The following is a 21,434-nucleotide window of genomic DNA, read 5'->3' as shown; positions in this document are numbered from 1 at the left end:
TTTTCAAAGCAGCGTCTGACATAGTATATAGAGAAAAACTATGGCAAAAGCTTGTGAAGTTGAGCTGTCCTGCTGGAATACTACGTTATCTCAAATTATTCCACCAGAACACCTCGGTCTCCATTAAACTTGACACCCAAGGTACAATGAAATAACTCAATAAACAAAATGAGGTGCGGCAGCTCTCTGCTCTATAATCTATTTGTATACAATCTTCCAGCAGCTATTGAGGAAGTACATAATTGCCCACCTAAAATCGGTTCATCACATTGCTTAGTGTTAGCATATGCGGATGACATAGTCACCCTGGATCATACGTTTAGTGGACTATTGAGATCAGCGGAAGCCTTATGGACATATGCAGACACAATGGACTTATGATTTCATGAGATAAAACCCAGGTGGTGGTATACACGGACAGAAAGATAGCACGCCCAGAATTGTACGTTTGTGATTTGGAGATTCTCTACACCATCCATTATAAATATCTGGGAGTTGAGATTAATACAAGAGGTAGTTATCTCTCTTGCACTCAGGCACTGGTGGGAAGAGCTGCTCAAATGACAGCAGTTCAATTACAAACAAAGCAGGTTCTCAATCTGGGGTGCGTGTCAACTTTACATCCAATATCTGGTCCCCATGGTAATTTATGGTCTGGAATTTCTCATATCAATAGATCTGAAATGGCTATAGATCATTAAATGGAAGTTTTGGAGGAGGCTACTTGGGCTCACCTCATGTATACACATGGCTATCATTATACTGGAATTAGGATTGCTTTCTCTAAAATAACTGGTTTTGAAAAAGCGTGCTGAACTGTATATATAGATGTTTAATGCTTCAGACAATCTGCTCCTTGGGGATTGGGGTAGGAAATAACTAAAGAAAAGCTGAAGTCTCAATTTAAGAAGGATATGGATATCTTGTTTAATGAATTTAGCTGGAATCCTAGATGGGGGTTATCTCACAACAATGAAGCTATCATTGTCTAAACATATTGAGCAATGGGACTGAATGGAAAATTATGTATATCTGGGTAAATTGAAAAGATATAAATTCAAATTATATGTAACTTTTACATTCAAGCGACCCCAACAATATTTGAATGTATGCACTTCACCATGTCTTAGGAGGTTTATATTATTACTGAAAATTAACCGTCTACCTGTTTTATCGATAGGTGTAACTGAACAACAGATTGCTATGGATAAACAATTTTGCTATATACGTTTGAATAAGAAGGCAAATGAGACTGCCAAACATGTATTAACAGAATGTCCGAAAATGAGCAAGATCTATAAGACCTATTGTAGCAGATTTGTACATCGGTTTGAATCAATAAAAGACTGCACCTTTTGGCTTCAATGTATTAATACAAATAATTCAAGCTTGCACATATCTCTGTTCAACATTTGTCTGCTATTGAAAAACGTCTAGATATGAAGGTGTAGCCTCTAGGGGTTGTTAGTCTAAATTATATGAGCATGCTCCGGCCTAGTAACAACTGTTTCTGGTTGAACATAGGCAGTGGTAGTTTATAAATTGAAGTGCATGGGAAATATTTAGCACAAAATGAATTGATTAAAATAACTATAACCTGGATGAAGGTAATGACCTATGAAACGAAAGAGTGTTTTAGGGTTAATTGTTTTACGCAATTGGATAAATGTCACCATTGGAGGTTAATTTGAATGTAGCATCCTCTCTTTTATTCTTTATATGAATTATTCTGTTTTATTCTGTTCTATTTTAGTGTATGATTATATGAATGTATATATTGTAGTGTTTTCTTTTATGATAAAATTATTTATTATGTGTAAAGGTTTCTCTGTAAAACTATATCATATTAAATAAATTGAATTTGTCAACGCCTTGGTGCCAAAAAGAGGCAATGAATGTCAAATATGTTGTAATACTTTAAAGAACGCTGGTTTTGTACATTGAAGTCTGACAAAAACTTCCCCTTATGCCTTCATCTGCACATTATTATAAGATGGCTGGGAAGACCGCTGAATAAACCTATGTATAAAGCTGTTTAGGACTAGATTTCACATTTCTTTGCACCTCACCTTATTTGTGCCATAACATTTTTTATGAATTAGATATGTATTGTTCCAATAACCGTTGCATGTTACAACAACAATTCCTTTCTGTCCCAACCAGAGGAATATAGGACCTAAACAGAGGTAAGTCATTAATGCAAGACAAAATATATATTTTTTTTTGCTGCAGCCTAAATTCTGGCTGGTTCTTTTGAATGCAAATGCCTGTTGATATCTTGTAAATGTACGAGAAAGTGAATGCAAAGAGAGTGAAATAAATGGGAAAATAATGGTTGCGGGACTATAAAGCAGTTGAAGAAGCACCACTGAAGTATGTTAGTGAAAATCACACATTTGTCACAAACGAATTTTTGAATATATTATGGACAGGGTGTGGGGAATTGGACTGTCTATTAAATAACATAATTCATCCAGACATACACAAAACAATACCATGACAACCGAAAAGAAATGAGTTCTCACCTAGTACAGAAATCCAGTATGGATAGAGTTCTTTTGTGAGCAGAGCATCATCTATCTCTAACAGAAAACATTTTAATACATCCGTCACGTCTTCAAGTTGATGTTGTCCAAACCTCAACTTAACACTCCGAGCATCTTTTTTAAACTGTTCAAGTAATTCTCTCACATTTGAAGAGGTGCCATTCGCAACGTAGAGGGACTTGGACCCCAAACCTGAAATTATAGAAAACAAATACAATTGCCAAAGTCACATATTAATTATTTTCTATTTATAAATCCATCAGACTGCAATATGTCATGTTGAAAATAACTGAGACCAATGTACCAAAGATGCAATTCATCTTGTCAGACAATTGTCTAGATGGGTTGCAATAGTACATTTTAGAATAATATATCACTTTTCGTTAAAAAAACAACTTCTACATGATGTTAACATTTTCTTTCCTGTTAAGGAGGTTTGTAGCTCCAAACTCAGATGCAAGCAATATTGCAGTAACTTTCTGTTACCGCTGCTGCTATCTTATACTGGTATAGAAACATGAGAAGTTTCAAAATTGTTTTAAATTTGGGGGCAAATGTCTAAGAGGTTATTTTCACCAGAAGCTCTAGCTAATTTCAGGCAACCCAAGAAACACATCCAGCAGGAGGAGGTTATTAGTGGCTGTGTATTTCATGGGACTCTTCTACGTAACTTGTAGGAAATAGTTGAGTGTTCATAAAATGCACAGAGATTACAGTGAAAATAATGTTGATTGATCAGAATGCTTGTAACCGTTTCTTTTTTTGTCAATGTATTCAATTAAAAAAAGTTGTGTGAATTGTTTGTGTGAAAGAACCACATTCTGAGAGACATGTAGGATACCTATCTTTTTTAATTTATATAACCCAAAGGTAAGATGAATTTGCAATATAGGCAGGGCAAGCATTTTGTCGATGTATATGTGTAAAGAGGATAGTAATCCAAAATGCGACTAATAAAAAAAAATCAAAAATATCAAATTATCACTGCATCTCTTTGCAAGGGAAAACAAGGTTTATTAAATGCCAAAAAGGTTGCAGATGGAACCCGTACAACTGCACTGACACAGAGCTCATAACTTCCCAAGACGTTCCAGGTTATATAATGGGTAACCGCAAAATCAATATTCATAAGTTACAATGTTCTCCCTCCACCATCAATGGCTACCACCCATAGAACATGCTAATACCCCCTACAGACCCTAGACCGATAGGCCAAACCTTTCTAAACCCATTCCCATATACATGTAGTCCACTACATTATCATTAATAAATCTGGGTGCATGATTGGCTCATACATTTATTGACACATTAATAAATTGTGACTGTCACGTGATGTGCACCCTTCTGATCCAGACACATTCAAAGTAAACCCGCAAGGCCAAGTCTGCTCTGATAAGACAATAGACTTTCCCATTATATCAGACACTGCGGTGCACACAAGTCACACCCCTGACCTTGTACTACATTTATTGGTATCACCTCTACTCCTCCTATGCCAAATCGCGGAATTTTACAGACACGGCTCCCCTCTTATAGCCTTCAAGACCCAGGTGCCCAGTAATAACATGAACAGGGCACCACGCTTTTTTTTTTATCAAAGATTTTATTGCTTTTCAAGGTTAAAACAACATTACAAACATCTCTCTACATTCCAGGGAGGGGACACGGGAGAGAAGGGGGGGTGAGGAGGGGGGTGGGGAGGAAGAGGGGGAAGAGAGGGAGAAGGGAGGGAGGGGAAAGTGCCAAGGAAGGGTAGTGGTGGGAAGAGAGCAAAATAATCAAAAGAAACAACAATAACAGTAACAAAGTCAGCTTCAGGGACCTTGGTCCAACAGACCGTCGAATTTAACATAGGATGACTTCATGACACAGGGTGCTCTTAACAGAGTCAATATTTCCCTTTCGGTGGGTCTCACACAGCCTCAGCGGCTACATGGTCGCCCTTGGCCTTCAGCTATCCTCTTCCCATCTTCTCCATATTTTCCCTGCCTTTTGCGGGCACCCTCTTGCTTTGTACACCCGGTGCTCCATTACCGCACATATGTCCACGCCGTGACCCCCTGGTCATAGCTGGGTGTGCGCTCCGAGCCCCACAGTTGTGCAATGTTACGCCTAAGGACTGCAAACGCGGTTGACCACAGCAGCTTCTCATAGCGAGATAAGTCAGTTTCCCCGGAGACCCCCAGAAGCAATTGTTTCGGGCACCTCTGTATCGTCTTTCCCAGAACGCTAGACAGTTTATCGCAGCATTTCTGCCAGAGCAATTGAATATTACTACACTCCCACAGGATATGAAAAAAGGTACCTCCCTCTCGCTTGCAGCGTAGGCACTTTGTGTCTGCGGCCCTGCCCCATCGGAAGAGTGCTACTCTTGGGTAGTAAGTGCGATGCAGGATCTTCCACTGGACGAGTCGGAGTCTCGAAAAGATGGTGGTTTCACGCTCCGTCCAGGCTTTCAGAAGGAGTGGGCCCACATCTCGTTCCCATTTTGATTTCAGACTGGATAGTTCCGATGTTGCGAAGGAAGTTATCACAGTGTACATGGTGGAGGTGACCTTCCGCTCTACCCGATCTAGGACTACGTTTCGTTCAAGCGGGGATCTTTCGGGAAGGTCTTGTGTGATCCATCGGTGGGTCGTCCGAACATGATTCAGCTGCATCTGGTGGAACCTTTCTGTGTCCGGCAGGGAGAACTTCTCTTGCATTATCTCAAATGTTGCCAGGTTGTCCTCCTGTACCATATCTCCAACGGTAGAGTTTACACGCTGGGTCCACTCAGGCCATTTCGGCAGTTTTCATACTTTGGGAAGGTTGCAATTGTTCCACAATGGTTGGGCCAGTGTTATTTTCCCACCCCACCCCAAGAATCAAAGCGCTTCCTTCCAAATTCTTGTTATGTGGGATGCCATGTCAGATTTTGGAGGGCGGTCCAAGTCTCTGTAGAGGTGCTCTATTGGCTTATTTGTAGTGTTACAGTGGAAGCCCTTGATGTGCGGGAGGCTCCCGTCACCGTGAAGCATGTTGTTTACCACCTCCATCTGGCTGGCCCAGTAGTATGATTGCATCCTGGGCAGCCCGATCCCCCCTTCCTAGATGGACCTCTGAAGGGTGGCAAGAGCAATTCTCGGGTGGCCTCCTTTCCAGAGCAGTTTCCGGAGGGTGCATTCGATTTTGTGGAAGTCCCGTTGGTCGATATACAATGGCGCATTTTGCAGGATGTATAGAAATTTAGGGAGGGCCATCATTTTAAACAATGCTGCCCTACCCATCAGTGTCAGTGGCAAGGAGATCCAGTGTCGAGTGGCGTCCGCAAATTTTGCCACCAAGGGGGAAAGGTTCAAGGCAGTATATTCAGTAAGGTGCATCGTGATGTGTATCCCCAGGTATTTGAACTGCTCCTTCTCGATCTGGTAGGGGCAGTCGCCAGACTCACCAATGAGGTGTTCACTATAGGGAAGAGGATGGACTCGGACCAGTTCATGCGTAGTCCACAGAATGCCTCATATTGGCCCAACAGTTGCACGACTCGGGGGCAGGAGGTGTTTGGGTCCTTCAGGTAGATGAGTAGGTCATCTACGTAGAGGGATATTCTGTCTTCCCAGGTATTGGAACACCGGAAACCCTCCCAGGTTAAATCATTTCGCAGCAGGATCATCAGGGGTTCGATCACAATAGCGAAATTCATGGCCGATAGTGGGCAGTCCTGCCTTGTACCCCTTCCCAGACCGAAAAATTCTGATCGCCAACCATTGACCCTGGGCCTAGCAACTGGGGATACGTATAGCAGCCTCACCCAACTCATGAAGTTCTCGCCGAAGCCCATGCGGCGCATTATGGTCCAGACAGCCTCTCATCTCACCGAATCGAAGGCCTTTTCAAAGTCAATTGCTAACAGGGCCAGTGGCCCCTGTATGCTGTCGGCTCTTTCCAAAGCCGAGAATAGTCTGCGGAGGTTCATGTGAGTTGATCTTTGTGGCATGAAACCGCACTGGTCTGGGTGAATCAAGGAGGGAATTACCTCTTGTAGGCGGTCCGCTAGAAGCTTTGCCAGTATTTTAGTTTCAAAGTTGATGAGTGAAATGGGCCTGTACGAGCTACATCTTTCCGGGGGCTTGTCTGGCTTACGGATCACTACTATTGTTGCTTTTCGGAGATCTGGAGGGAGAATGCCCTTTTCACGTGCATGGAGGTACATTTGCAGGAGCTGGAGGGCTATCACCCACCCTTCGCCATAGCTCTACCGGGAAGCCGTTTGGACCAGGAGTCTTACCAGTCTGGAGTCCAGCAATGGTGGCCTGAATCTCATCCTCAGTGATTTCCCGCTCCAATCGTTGCCGCTGCGCCTCATTCAGGGTAGGGGTTTCAATTCGGTCCATAATCGTAGCGTCCATCATGGTTGCGGATTCACTGTATAACTCTGCGTAATATTCTGCGAAGACCTGGGTTATTTCCTGGTCTGTCACCCTTGCGTTCGATCCGTCCACTTCGAGTCTCCGGACATGCCTGCGTCCCTGCCCCTTTCTTTCCAGCCATGCCAGCATCTTGCCGGCCTTGTCACCCGTTTCATAGATCCTTGCTATCATTGCAGTGTGCGCTTGGCGCGCGTTGTCCATCGCTATGCTTTGCAATCTTTTTTGTGCTAGTAGCAACGTCCGGTTAGAGGCCGGCGTATTTTCGTTTATGTGCCTCTCCTCTGCCTGTTTGACCTGGAGCTCTGCTTCAAGAATCTTACTCATGTGCAGTCTCCTTTTGGCCGCCGTCCATGATATTAGTTCGCCCCTTAGCACCGTTTTATAGGCTTCCCATAGCATTTCAGGGTTCGTTGCCGTCTGTGTGTTTAACTCAAAGTATGTGTTGGTGGTATCCTGTAGTTTGTCTACCAGCTCAGGATCTCCCAGATAGTAACTGTTCAGGCGCCAACAATGGCGGTGGGACCCTCCGGGACGTTAGAAAGTACCATTTCTAGCAGAGAGTTATCAGAGATGCCTCTAGCATGTTTATTTCCTGTGCCCTATATAGGTCAGTTGCGGGAGTGAAGAAGTAGTCCAGTCTGGAGAGCGAGGCATGGGCCCCCGAGTGGAAAGAGTACGCTCTAGCGTCTGGGTGAAGTTCCCTCCACACATCGCACAGGCCGAGTGTGCTTGCAAACGTAGCAAGACTAGTGGGGACTTTGGGGTTCCTGTTTCGTATGTGCGATCGATCCAGGGTCACGTTCATTACTTCATTGAAGTCACCGCCTAGTATCAGCCAGTCGGAGGTATCATTAGCGATTAACGGGGTAATGTCAGTGAGCAGTGATTCTAGAAGGGTCGGTGCATAGATAGCTATCAGTGCGATGGATTGCGGTATCGGTGTAGAGGTGGAGGGGGAGGTTTTTATGTATCAAGATCATGACACCTCTTGAGCCCATCGTGAAGCCTGAGTGAAATGTAAGCTTATAATTTGTACGCCTAAATAGGGTGCATTCTGTACCTGCAAGATGTGGCTCGGACAGGAACACTATGTCAGCCCCCCGTCTATTCAAAAATTGACGCACCAGGCGGCGCTTGATTGCATTGCCTAGGCCATTGACGTTCCACAACATGAGCCTCAGTGTTCTGATTATCGACATTATTATGATACTCTGCCATGTGAGCATGTGTTGGTGGCTGCCCTGATTGTCACCGGCAGCGTTATGCGCTTGTTGGGAATATGCCCGTGGTGTACTGACAACCTTTCTGGCCATGTTCCTCTATTAGTTCGACAGGTCCCTGATGAAGCTGTGCTTGACAAACCCAAAACCCCCCACCCCATACTCCTCCCAACTAGAAGCATCGGTCTCCCAAACAAAGAATCTATGGTGTCAACTGGACACCTAACATGCACTGAATTTAATATCAAATAAAAGTGGCCTTCCCCTAGGAGGAACCCGAGGTGAAGGTAGTACTCCTCTAAAGGTGATCCCCAAGGGAGTCCACGCGTATACTATGCCTGGAATTTATTGCTCTCTCCGGAGGGGCGGAGGGGTTCTCCTTCTATTGTAGGGCTTGGGGCATACCGCGGCCGCTACAGGTGGATATGTGCTGCCTATCATTGTGTGTGTGTGTGTACTGTGGGAAGATCTATGGTCTGATTTGAGTACCTCAGTGTGGTCATAGGATTTTGATAGCCGTGGTGAGGGGTGGGGGGTTATCACCCCCCTAGGTCTTCCGGTGGGTCCTGTGGTGGTGGTCGGCGGGGTTCTCGCTGTTGGTCTGGCGGAGGTCTTCGATTTCTTCCCCTATTGTCGCGGGGGGCAGACCAATCTGCCTCTATGTTTTGCTCGGCCCAGCGCCAAGCCTCCTTAGGGTCACTAAAATGGACTGTTGTGCCTTTGTGATAAATCTTAAGCTGTGCAGGGAAGAGCAGGCCGTATTTCACACCCATCGTGTGTAGCTGACTTTTCAGGGAGTCCAAGGATTGCCTTGCCCTTTTCACTTCCCTCGTGTAATCCGGGAAAAAGGCGATTTTGGAGCCATTGAACGTGACAGCTCCTTTGGTGCGCGCATGTTACAGCAGGGTGTCACGGTCTCTGTAATTTAATAATCTTGCTATTACAGTTCGTGGAGTGGCGCCAGGCAGTGGCCTGCCCGTGGGCACCCTATGTGCCCTCTCTATGGAAAAGACCTTGGAAAAAGGCATCAGGCTCGTACAGGTCGGAAAGCCATTGTTCTAGAAAGAGTTCCATGCAGGCGCCCTCTGCCTTTTCGGGGATACCCAGGATGCGCACATTGTTGTGTCTGGACCTGCCCTCTCCCTCTTCAATTCTGTCTTCCAGCACCTTCAATTTGAACATTGTGTTATGGAGCTACTGTTGCACGGTGTTCATCCTGTCCTCCGTGTTGGAAATGCGCTGCTCAGCCTCCCCGGTTCGTGCCGTTAGTTTTTGGAGGTCGTGCCTGAGGAGGGAAACATCTATGCTAATTCCGTCCATTTTCTGCTCCATGGACGTGAGGGAATCGGTAATGGCAGCCATGATATCTTTGAGCGAGATTCCTTGGTCCGTCTCCATGTCGTCTGAGGATTGCGGGTGGTGTTCAGTGGGCTGGGTGGAGGAATGGTGTACTGATCCATTTTTCTTTGGTGCATGAAGCTTCCTCGGCCTGTCTTTCCCCATGGCATCAAGTCCACCTTGTACGCTATATGGGCCGATGTGGGTGCCCGTCCAGCCAGCTTTTGCCTGAGCACCACGCTTCCGGGTTTGCCTCTTGTATCTTTTACCTTGTTAGCAAATAGCTCCCTTTGTTGCTGCTGTGCTCCGGAGATATGTCCTCACTCCAGGGCTGACGCAACCGCCCGTCGCCCAGCAGCAGCACGCTTTCAGGGGCAAGGCGTATCCCTCGCTCTTGCACCGGCCCACAGGTCCGCGCGTATGTCACTGAGGCAGCGGCTCCCGTAGGGGCGGAAAGGCGGAAGGACCTGTCTCTCCGGGCCTCCCCGCTCACCTGTTATCGGAGGGCAGGTCTCACATGGGTGCACGGTCCTCTCTCCCCTTGCAGGCCCTCTTGACTTCCCGGCCAGTGATGGTGCTCCGGCCGGGCCCCCAGAGGGGCGGGAGCCCACGCGGGTGGCCTAGACTCCACTTTTCGGCAGGTTCTTCCGCTGCTTTCTTGTCTGTGCTGTCCTGCAAAAGCGTGTCCACCGATTGGGGCCTCTCCGGGACTCCGCTGGGTCCGCACCTTTCTTCCGCTGTGATCGACCAGTCTGTTGCAGTTTGGACACCGTCTCAGCGTGGCCTCGCTGGATATGCACAGGAAGTTCAGCTGCGTGCGCCCGCAGCCATTTTGAAGACGGGCTAGTTGCTGTCGCCACGAAACACGGTCATCTATGGGGAATCTGACCGCGGTTCTCTTCGATCTGCGCTCTAGTTGTGCCCAAGGATGTTCGCTGTCACATCGGAGTATTTCCAGCTCTTATTACCCCCGAAAACAGGCTTTTTTATAACAGGATGTTAGTGCGGCCGCGGGAGCCGAGCAGACGCACGTTTACTGCATCCCGCGGTTAGCCACGCCCCCCAGGGCACCACTCTTGAGTCTGAATTTCAGGGATTTCTTTTTTTCAGTTATGCGTGTGCTTGTAATTCAAATGGGATGACTGCTCTTGCGTGAGGGGAGTAGTGCTCTAAATCTTTGCCTGGCCCATTGGCATCACAAATCATCATGCCCTTATTGTCAGGAATTTGTCCTTCCACATCTCCCAGCAGCTAACATTCGCTGCCACCACATCCATGACCAGCAGCTGGATATGATATGATGTGGCAGTTATAACGTGCCTGTAAACACGTGTTTCTACAATGGATCCAATTAGCATTTATCTGTGTAAATCAGCTCTCTCCGGTGGAACGGAAAAGGGGATTTGTTTTAGGGACTGAACTAACCAGGGCCACAGATCCGAATCAGGGCCTAAATTCTATTCTGTTCATCGTGTACTAGGCCTTGACCTCCAATGTGCCAACACTTCTGGTATGTCAGCATGCTTTCTTCTACAGCAGTACTTTCTAACTCCATCCTCCGCCCGTTTCTCCTCTTTCCGCACACCTCACTAAAATACATAACTATGTATATAACTAAACACAGGGCCAATATTACTACCTATCTATAACCTATGCAACCACAACATTAATATGTGTGTTGAACCTTCTGTGTTGCAATGTGCGGATATCTAATATGTGTAAAATCTAACTAAAAAACAATATATGCGTTGTCTGCTGCACAAAACTCTTCCTGCTGTTCACAAAGTAGTACGAGCTAATAGGTTTTTCTCAGCCTGAACCTTTTTGCCTGGCTGAGATGCTTTGCATGCATCCCAACATTTCCACCTTTGGTTAATACTCCATTAACAAACCTTCCTGCCTCCTTTCTTTTGTACACAGTATGTTTAGGTATCCACACCCTACACACGTGACGTAACTCCGTCCTTGGTCATATACTTCTAGAGTACCTGTCTTAAAGCAATACCCTCCATCTCCTGCTAAATCAACCCAGTGCTCTGCATAATTCTCTGGGTGTGGTGGGGGTGAGGTCAGGGTACCTGAGGGTCCAAAATCCTGCTCTATTTTCACCATCTTCGGATTTATTACCCGTCCCATCTATCAGTCTGGGTCTACCCGCTGTTATTGACATACTCCCCTCCATGATGGTGGGAGGTGTATGTATGAGTATTGTCCACACACCCAATAGACATCCATTAAAGCCACTGTGCCTTCAGTCAGGCCTGTGAGGGTGAGCGTCTTATTGCAACAAAGGTTTGTTCCTATAGGTATAGTGCCATTTCCTCGGAAGCAAAAGGAATATTCTGCTAGCCTCTGTACTTTTTCTGGGGTCTCACTTAACTCAATCCATGTCAATCTGGCAAATAATTTTCCCATGTCCTGCCACAATTCTGATTAATATGTGCCACTACAACTTCTGAGAACCCCAGTAAGCCCCCGGTCGCATGGCTCACTACCCCTGACACCCATCTGTCATTGTAAAACAACGCTCCTTCCATTTTCACCAATGGTCTTATTTTACAACAAGCTGGTTCTTTCTTCTTGGCACATTGCTGGTCCGATAGCATAGCGAGTACAGCACTCGCTTTGACATCTGTGCAGAGCATGCATAGGCAGGTTCGAATCTGGCAATGCCAAACTCAGCTTTTTATCCTTCCGAGGTCAATAAATGAACACCACACACCCTGGGTAGTAATAAGCAGCGCTCAGATGCCTGAGGGTTTGTTGTGCTATATAAATGCTACATTCTTCTTCTTATTATTATTCATAATCTCTGTCCATTATTAGTGCTTGGACCATTTACCCTTGGAAAAGAATTTCTACTCTGCACAGGGCCAAGTGTACTAAAAATTGGGTTATAAGAGGCAGCATTTCTTGAGGTATAAACTTGGGGACGCCTGTCATAGAGGTATCAAAGAGCATACATAGCAGCTTTCATTTGACCTCTCCCTTCACCCTTCACGCAGATTACTCCACATGTTGTCCGACTCGGGGTGGTGCACATCCTCAATGGTATCTGCACATCTGCATCCTCTAGCTGTAATTCTGCATCCCTATTTTGGGACAGATCCAACTTCAATCAACTGTATGTTGGCCCTCTGCACTTTGAAGATTGCAAATGTATACAATGATCATATTATTCACATTGCAAGATTAACAATAGCTAAACAAATACGGATGAATCAGAGTACTTATATCACACAAATTTACTCAAGATCAAATCAAATACTGCACTGAAGTCCATAAAAAATGGATGTCTCTGGTACTTGTATTTCACATATTTGTCCCTGTGAGAAACTGGGGAGTTTCTTGCAGGCTATTCCCAGGAATGCCTGAATCAGGTGGCCAGGGGAGGGCCTTCACTCTTGGATCCCAGCCCTAGGAGCGAACGAGTGAGGGGGGATCATCTGAGGTGGTGGTCCTTGGAGACTGAAGGAGGAGCCCCCTTGGGTGAGACGCGATATCCCCTTTTTTCCAACATAACCAACCCGACTTTCGCTCATTTGAAATAGGATACTGTCGACAAAGTCCCATTATGCCCCAGTTCCTTTCTGTAAAAACACAAAAACCCATGTATCCACCATCATGCACTTACCCCCTTCACTCTTACAAAAACCTACATTGTTTTTCCATAATCACTCAGAAAAACTACAAATCCCACAATCCCTCCACACTGTCTTTTCCAAAAACCACTGGGACGAGGGTGAGGAAACCCTAAGCCATGAAGATTACCCAAAGGAATAAATGCACCATGAGTGCCACGTGAGGTCAGGACTCCCTTTTCAACAACTCAGACCTGATGCTAGTTGAATCCCCCACTCCCTTTTCAACAACTCAGACCTGCTGCTAGTTGAATCTCCCAGGGAGTATAAAAGGTGGAACACACAGGCAGCTGGGAATGCTGGATGGAGCAGAGGGCTAGGAGGATAATTTGAGCTGAAGAGACCCTGGAAGACCTGGAGGACCAAGGACTGCCTAATTGCTAGACCTGTGAGTACACAGGAGGCTGCGGTGTGGCGAGGGAGTGCCAACTCCAGAGAGACAAACCAGGGGCAGCTGGGGTCACCTGGAAGTGCCCACACCAGAACTCCTCATCTGGGCAAACAGGGGAGCCCAGGCCTTTGAGGGGCAGGGGGTAGGACCCTCACCTCAACAAACATCCCCCTTGTGCTATTGCTGCTCCTAAAAGGCAAGAATGCCATTTTCGGGGAGCTAGCGAAGTGTGAGTGTGAGTGACATTTTAAAAATTGTATTCTGGACTGGAAGTCCAAATACATGCATTTTTGGAAATTAAGAGGGGTCTGAGCCCCACTTAAGGAGACCCATCTGTGAACTTTAAGAGGGGCCCAAGCCCAACTGAGGGAGACCTATCAGTGAACTTTAAGAAGGGTCCGAGCCCGACTGAGGGAGACCCATCAGTGAACTTTAAGAGAGGTGTGAACCGGACTGAGGGAGATCCGTGTGAAACTAAAGGAGAGGTCCAAGGACGATTCATAGGAGACTGTGAGAGAAATGTTGCCAAAATCAAGAGGGGTCTGAGCCCGACTGAGAGAAATGTGTGTGAAACTAAAGGAAAGGTCCCAGCCCGACTCAGGTAGACGCTGAGAGTTGGAGAGAAGCTGGTGAATCCTACATTGTGTGTTCAAGATATCTGCTGCCCTTTCACATGATTGAAAGTGCTCCCAGATCAAAAGGTGTTAGGAAAGTGGACCGGAAATTTGGCAAATACTCCCTTAGCCCACTGCTATGCTTCTATGGCTCCAATGTCATCCCTAAATTAGTCTATGGTCTTGGACTATATCCTGGTTGGATGACTATGGAACTATAAAAACTGGAGTCACTAATATGGAGAACATCTTGTATTGTTTGACACAATTTGTACCCATTGCCACCTTTACATCTGAGCTTGGTCACTGTCTAGCATAGTGGAATGGTGGCGCTTTTCTATGTATTAATAGCTGCTCTTAAATACAGGGCTCAGCCTGTATGTACAGTTGGTAATGTGTCTTAGACAAGGGAATCCGGAGGCTGATCTATTGTTACATCTACAAACATCTAGTATAACTATAATTGACAAATTAGGCTTCTCGAGAGAAATTCTTATTAATAATCCTTTTCGAATCAATAAGCTCGTACAGAATGCTGATTGCGCAGAAACTATGTCAATAGTGGGGAAAACAAACAAACAAAACTGTATCATCAATTAGTATCCCATTACAAAAAAACGGGTTATCCAGAATAATATTTGGTTAGATTCCCTGATGTATCCATTCATGAGGTTCAGTTTTAACCTCCTATTGACAGGTGATATACTTGAAATCAGAGGTGAAATGGCTGCTGGGGTGACATCATGCAGATTTTGCAAATGTGGAAATGATAAAGTAACTCTAATACACCTGCTGTTAAACTGTGCCTCTCTTAGGTCAAACCATATACATGATTTAAAAAAAAAAATGGAAATAGTCGATCTCGATCACCTATGGTGAGACTTACTACATAGCACATCAGTTGTATTAGAAATTGATGTGGTGCGATTTCTCTCTGATACATGTGGGCTCATCCAGTGTGATCAGACGAATGTTGTCAACCAAATAGGGGTTCCTTCAGTGCCGACATCTGAGATTGCCAATTGATTTTATTATATATGTCACATTAAGTATATTCAATTTATAACTCAACCTTGTAAATGTTAGGACGTAAAGTAAGGCTGGGATGAGGTATAGATGGACAATTGATCTAATAAACTCGAACTATGCAGTATTGACTTTTTAATGATGGACTATGTATTTAATAAATATAAATGTATGAATGGGTTGATTTGTTTTATACATTACAACTGCATGTTGTTTATTGTGACATCAATTTCAATTTGTTTTGTAACTTGTAAATGTTTTATATTAACCAAATACAAATAAAATATATAAATGTAGCCTGAAGATGCTCTCACATAGAGAGTGTGGTAGCTACGAAGCTGCAGACCAGCTAACTAATTTGCCACTGTATGAGCATAGCATTAGTATACTTTAGTTAAGTCTTGGTCCAGTTAGTACTATACATCGGGTACTGAAGTTTGTGCATGAAATTCAGCAGTTAGCTGAAACAGCCTGACAGTACAGAGATTCTGAAAACCAAATTGAGGATCTTTGTTTATATGAAGTAGCAGAACACTACTCATTACGACATATTGAAGCAAACAGTGACAGAGGATGGTTTAGAGTACATGGATGTACTGGTTGTCTAGTGAGACACGAGAAGGCAAGTCTCGTCAGCCACATGAAATGGTCTTGTCAAACTGCAGAGAAAAAGGAATTCTTTCCTTTTTATCTTTTGCAGTTTTTCTTCCTATTGCGTGCAGCAAGTGATTTGCTTGGAAGTTTTGAAACTTGTGTAGAATAATTTTTTGCTAAAGAAAGTACATACTTGCCTTGAGAAAAACCTTAAGATTAAAACACATGTCGGCACCAGTGAAACCCATGCATTTGCTTTTTTGGTATACTATGGAAGTCTTGACCAAACTAGAATGTATGTCACGAGAATGATAACAATTGTATGAAGCACATGACAAACAATAAATCAATATTTATTACAAACACTTACCAAGTGTGGAAATTAAAACGTATTAAATATGAAGTATCACTTAGTCAGCGCCCAAGTATGACTTTTGGATCTCAGTTACTTAAATCAAATATAGGTTCTTATTTGGTTTAGAGCATGCCAAGCATGAATGGTCTTGTGTCCAATACAAACCTTTATTGTTGTATGTTAGTGGACAAGCAGGAACAGGTACATATTTTTTAATTCATGCAATAAGAATTATGATCCAAAATGTAACTGGTTGCTCTTTATCATGCATTGTAACTACTCCAACAGGTTTAGCAACATTCAATGTAGTAGGTTATACTTTACATCGACTGTCGATGCTACCAGTGCAGCATGACAACAAACTTGAGTATCGGAAAATGGTATCAAGAGCAGCACAAGAAGTTGGAAAGGTTCTTACAAAATGAAATACCTTGATTGTAGATAAAGTAAGCATGCTGCCTAACTTGATGCTAGCTATCATTCACTTGCAAAGGAAAGAGGTTTGGATGACTGACTACAACATTTTGTTTGGAGGTAAACATGTGCTTGTTTTTGGAGACTTGTTACAGTTAACTCCTGTGACGGGTCAACCAGTTTTCAAAATCCTGCAATCTAAGGATAGTCAAAAAACTATAGGAAGTATTGGTAATGTTAACCTCTGGAATTGTTTTGAATTCCAGAAACTTACCATTAATATGAGAGAGTATGCAGAAATGTTTAATGAGATTTGAATAGGTGTTCTTGAAGAGAATATGAAAGCAGTCTTAAAGGAAACACTAATTTCTAACATGTTTCATGCAGGTTGCAGTCCATATGATGTCATGTTGACTCTTCAGGAAAGAAACATTTCTTGTGTTGTATTGATGTGAACACTTGCAGAGTGTAACTAGTTTAACTCCACTTTGCTACTGGCAGAGAAGCAAAATATTTTGGAGATAAAATTGTGCTATGTTTTAGATGGTGATCTTATGCTTTAGAGTTGGATAAGAGAGCAAAAGCTCAATTAGTTCAACTAGAGAATTACATTTCTAAAACTGCAGGTCTAAAAGCAGTGTTCACACTGTGCTTCAATGCACGAGTAATGTTAAAGTGCAACTTGAATGTAGGAATTAGACTAGTCAATGCAGCGATGGGAAGGGTGATTGCATTTCACACTTTTCCTCACAGTACAAATATTCAACATGTTGAAGTAAAGTTTGATTGTGAAGAAGAAACTCATTTGATTTCTCAAACCTCTACACGTTTCATGCTTTTTAAGGATACTTGAGCACAATTTATATAGTGCACTGCATATGCAATTACTATTAATAAATCATAAGTGTTGAGTTTAGAAGCAGCACTTATTGACATTGGTCATAAATTCTTTAAAGAAGGAATGCCATATGTAGCTCTGTTATGTCTGAAAAATATTGAAGGTTTATTTTTAATAAACTTTGATGAAAGAAAAGTGACAGCTGACATGTCTTGCATTGAAGAATATAACCGGTTACATGTAATGTATGCTTCTCACCTGAACCTTAAACCTGTACCTACAAAGCACTTAGCTAGGATACTTAACGAGTCAGTGAAACTACATTCAAATAAAATGATTCCTCTTTGGACTAAAAAACAACAGAATTTATGGGAGTTGCAGAGTTATGACATACTCTCATTGCAGATTTAGTAATGAAACAGGAGTTACATGCTATTCAATTGCATTGTTCTGTATGTTGTTTCCAATGTCACCATTGATGGAAGAAATAGCTTCCACAGCAGACAAGCAGCTATGTGTGGAACTTTCATTTCTTAAAATATCTATCAAAGAAAAACAACGCATTTGGCAATGTCAACCTGAAGTGTAGTCACTGTTGCAAGTAAAAAGCAACCATTTTCACCAAATACACAGGAAGTTAGTCAATACTTTTTGATTACTGTCTTCAATTTATTACGGCAGGAAACTGTTAGTGTAGACAGATATGTGGGAATTTATTTTGTGTGGAATTATATGGGTCCACAATGTAACAAAGATTACACTATGCATGATATTTCTAAACAATTGTTATATGTTCCTGTCCCTGATCAGAAAATTGTAAATGGTTCTGATATTCTTATTAAAGCATTCCAAGAAATGTGACTGTGGTTGTAATTTACAATTTGCACTGCAAAATCTAGTTTTTAATAAATATGTATTGATTATGTTTCAAAGATACAGTGTAGATGGTAGGAAAAGTAACACATCAGTAATGAATGTTGTGAGTAGTCAAGCTTCTATTAGTAATAACACTTTTAAGATGTGTGCAATTATTTTTCATGAGGGGGCATCCATTCACTGTGGACATTTCACAACATGGGTGCGTACAGAAGTAGATTGCCTTGTTTGTACTGCCTCTATAGTCACACACCAAGCTATATTGCCATAAGTTTTAATGAATGCTTATTTAATGATGTTTGAACCAATGCTTTGGAATACATGTTTTATAAACTTTGTGAATATAAACATCCAAAATAAAAGTTTGAAATGGAAGAATAGGGTAGCAAGTGTTTTACTACAATGGGCCTCATTACGACCCAGGCAGTAAGTTACCGCCTGGGCCGTGACTTTACCACCATGGCGTAAACTACGTTTACGCCATGGTGGTTGGCGGACTTACCGCCCCATTCCGAGGTCGGCGGGGCGGTAAGTCCCCAATCCCCATTTACCCTTCCCCATTCCCATTTTTGCCCCATAGGGCATAATGGGAGTGGGGAAGGCGTTAATTACGCCACCGTAAATTACGGTGGCGTAATTAACTCCATGGTCCCTTAGCGCCATGGATTTTAACACCTGCTAAAAGCAGGTGTTAAAAGCGCCATGGCGCTAAGGGACCTCGTAATTGGCGGAAAGGGGTCGGCGCAGCTAACGCTGGCGTAAACCCCTTACCGCCAGGGTCGTAATGAGGCCCAATGTATTTTAAAAAACAGTACACAATAAATGTGGAGGTAATATTCAAAAGATTCCATAAATTAGAAGAAAAAACAGCATTCTTCAAGCTTCTACTTCTGTTTTATTGAGTAAAACAGTATACATTTTAATATGTACAGGGTTCTCTATAAGTACTAGGTTGCATAAATTGTTCCCTGTACATTATTGTGTGTGTTAGGGAGTGTAGAAGGTCATGACTGTTTACATATGAAACAAGTAAACAGAACAAAGTAGATACAAAAACAATAAAGTACAATGTTTGTAAAATGAATAACATCTAACTAATAATAAGTGTTTTAGTGAAGGGTTTAGATGTATTGTTTCTTACTTGTATGTCTTTAGGTGGTGAAAATAAGGGCACACAAAATGTTTTAAGAAAAGTATTTCAAGTAAATAAAATCATGAACATATATTACTTTATGTTTTTGTTTGTTCAATGTTTAAAGATCTTTTATTTGCAGTGTGGAAGTTTTCAGAAAAGTCGTACAATGTATTGCGTCATTACACAGTTAGAATATTAAGTGTGTAGGTGGTCAAATAAAGGTGCGCACCAAATTAAAAAATAAGTATTTTAATCACAATGTAGAAATGTAGCAATGTATTATCTTTTAAAATTATGTTTGATTCATAAAAAAAGTATTGACACTGCACACAACTATCTGTGCAAATGGAAGATTAAATACCAATTTCTAGTTTAAAACAATTTCGAATATGATGTGTACATTTTTAAATCTCATTTACTTCTCATGTGTGCAAGTGGACAAGCAAAGGATGCACACAGATTTCACAAGAAGTATGGAAATTACATTTGTTAGGATCTTAGTGTAGCATTTGGTAAGTGTTAATATGTTAACACACACAGACATTTTCATTATCTACCTATTATTTAAACTATTGGTATAACTACACTTTAAACAGATTTATATTCAAAATAAAGTTACAATGTCGGCATGTCTTCATACATTTATTTGTAAAACTGAAGACATAGTTAGGTTATATGTCTTGGTTTCCTGGTCAAGGTTGCATACATTGATCTGCAAATTTGTCATCATTTATTGATCTCTCTTCTGACTTTGACACTGTCAACCATGCCATCCTGCTCAACCATCTCTGTGATAACCTGGGTATCACTGGTAAGGCTCTGGCGTGGCTAAATTCTTTCCTCTCTGACCGATCTTCCCGGGTACAACTCTCTACCTGTGGTGTCCCCCAGTGGTCTAACCTCTCTCCCTGGCTGTTCAACCAATACCTGGTACTGCTGGCCCACCGCATAGCCGCTCTTTGCCCCAACTTTCAGTGCTATGCAAATTACACCCAGCTCATCTTCAGGCTACCCTCTGCCTCCTCCTCTATTTCCCTCATCTCCGACTGTCTGTCTGCTATCCAGGAGTGGTGTGCCGCCAATGACCTCTGCCTTAATGCCAGTAAGACTGAGATTCTCCTCATTGGCACATCCGCTCCCTCCTTTCCTGTAGCTCTCTGGCCGGCCTCTCTTGGCCCTCTTCCTGTTTCCACCTGCAAGGCTAAAAGCCTTGGTGTCATCTTTGACTCTAACACTCTCCTTCTCTGCTCACATCTCTGATGTCTCTAAGAAGTCACACTACCAGCTGCACCTCCTCAGAGGTATTCTTCCTTTCGTCTCCTTCCCCCAGAAGCTCACTGTCTCCAGAGATCTGGTTCTCTCTAGGCTGGACTATTGCAACAGCCTGTTTCTAAATATGCCTGCTTCTACTCTCTGCCCTCTGCAACTTATCCAGAACAGGACTGCAAGACTTCAAGTCCAGGGCTCGTATCTCTCCAGGATTGAAATCTCTGCACTGGCTCCCAGTGGCTGCCAGGATTAAATTCAAAGCCCTCTGCATCGTCCACAATGCCTTCTGGAGCCTGGGGCCTCAATATCTTCAACTCTCACTTCCTAAATACCTTCCTTCTCAAGCTCTTCACTCATCTGCCTCAATCTCCGTCAGGGTCAGTCGCTTCCCAAAATAACATTTTGGTGGTAGATCTCTTTCTTCTGCTGGGGCCTCCCTCTGGAACAGCCTCGAGGAGAATCATGTTCGGTTCCGGAAGCACCTCAAAACCTTTCTCTTTGTGTCTGCTTTTTCTCCTCCTCTCCCTTGCTGACTTCCTGGCTGACATTGAAACTTCACTGGTTACTTGGCCACCCTCTGATCTAGGGCCCAGGTCCCCTCCCTGCCAGTCACACTCATGCACTGCCTTCCTGGTAACCCCAGCACTTGGTGACTGTTTTCTGTATCCCTATAGTCCCTCTACCAGCACTTGACACCTGACGTCTGCACATACCCTTGCACTTGCTACCTGCTGGCCGTACTTTTACTTATTGTTTATTTATTTT

At 43.3% G+C, this 21,434-nt stretch overlaps 1 protein-coding gene across 3 annotated transcripts in view; it reads right to left on the bottom strand.

Annotated features, from left to right (window-relative positions):
• The window catches only part of ARAP2 (ArfGAP with RhoGAP domain, ankyrin repeat and PH domain 2), a 1,740,202-nt gene that overhangs the window by 429,922 nt on the left and 1,288,846 nt on the right, over positions 1 to 21,434 (bottom strand). For all 3 annotated transcript variants that reach the window (XM_069631830.1, XM_069631832.1, XM_069631831.1), the window contains one exon: positions 2,526 to 2,738. In XM_069631830.1, coding sequence (XP_069487931.1) covers positions 2,526 to 2,738 — 213 coding nt within the window. The remainder of the gene's footprint in view (positions 1 to 2,525; positions 2,739 to 21,434) is intronic.

This window comes from Ambystoma mexicanum, chromosome 6q (genome assembly GCF_040938575.1).
Source record: "Ambystoma mexicanum isolate Mex_15411 chromosome 6q, UKY_AmexF1_1, whole genome shotgun sequence".
NCBI classification, from domain to species: Eukaryota; Metazoa; Chordata; class Amphibia; order Caudata; family Ambystomatidae; genus Ambystoma; species Ambystoma mexicanum.
The sequence above is the reverse complement of the archived record's forward strand: the minus strand, read 5'-3'. Positions and strand labels throughout refer to the sequence as shown.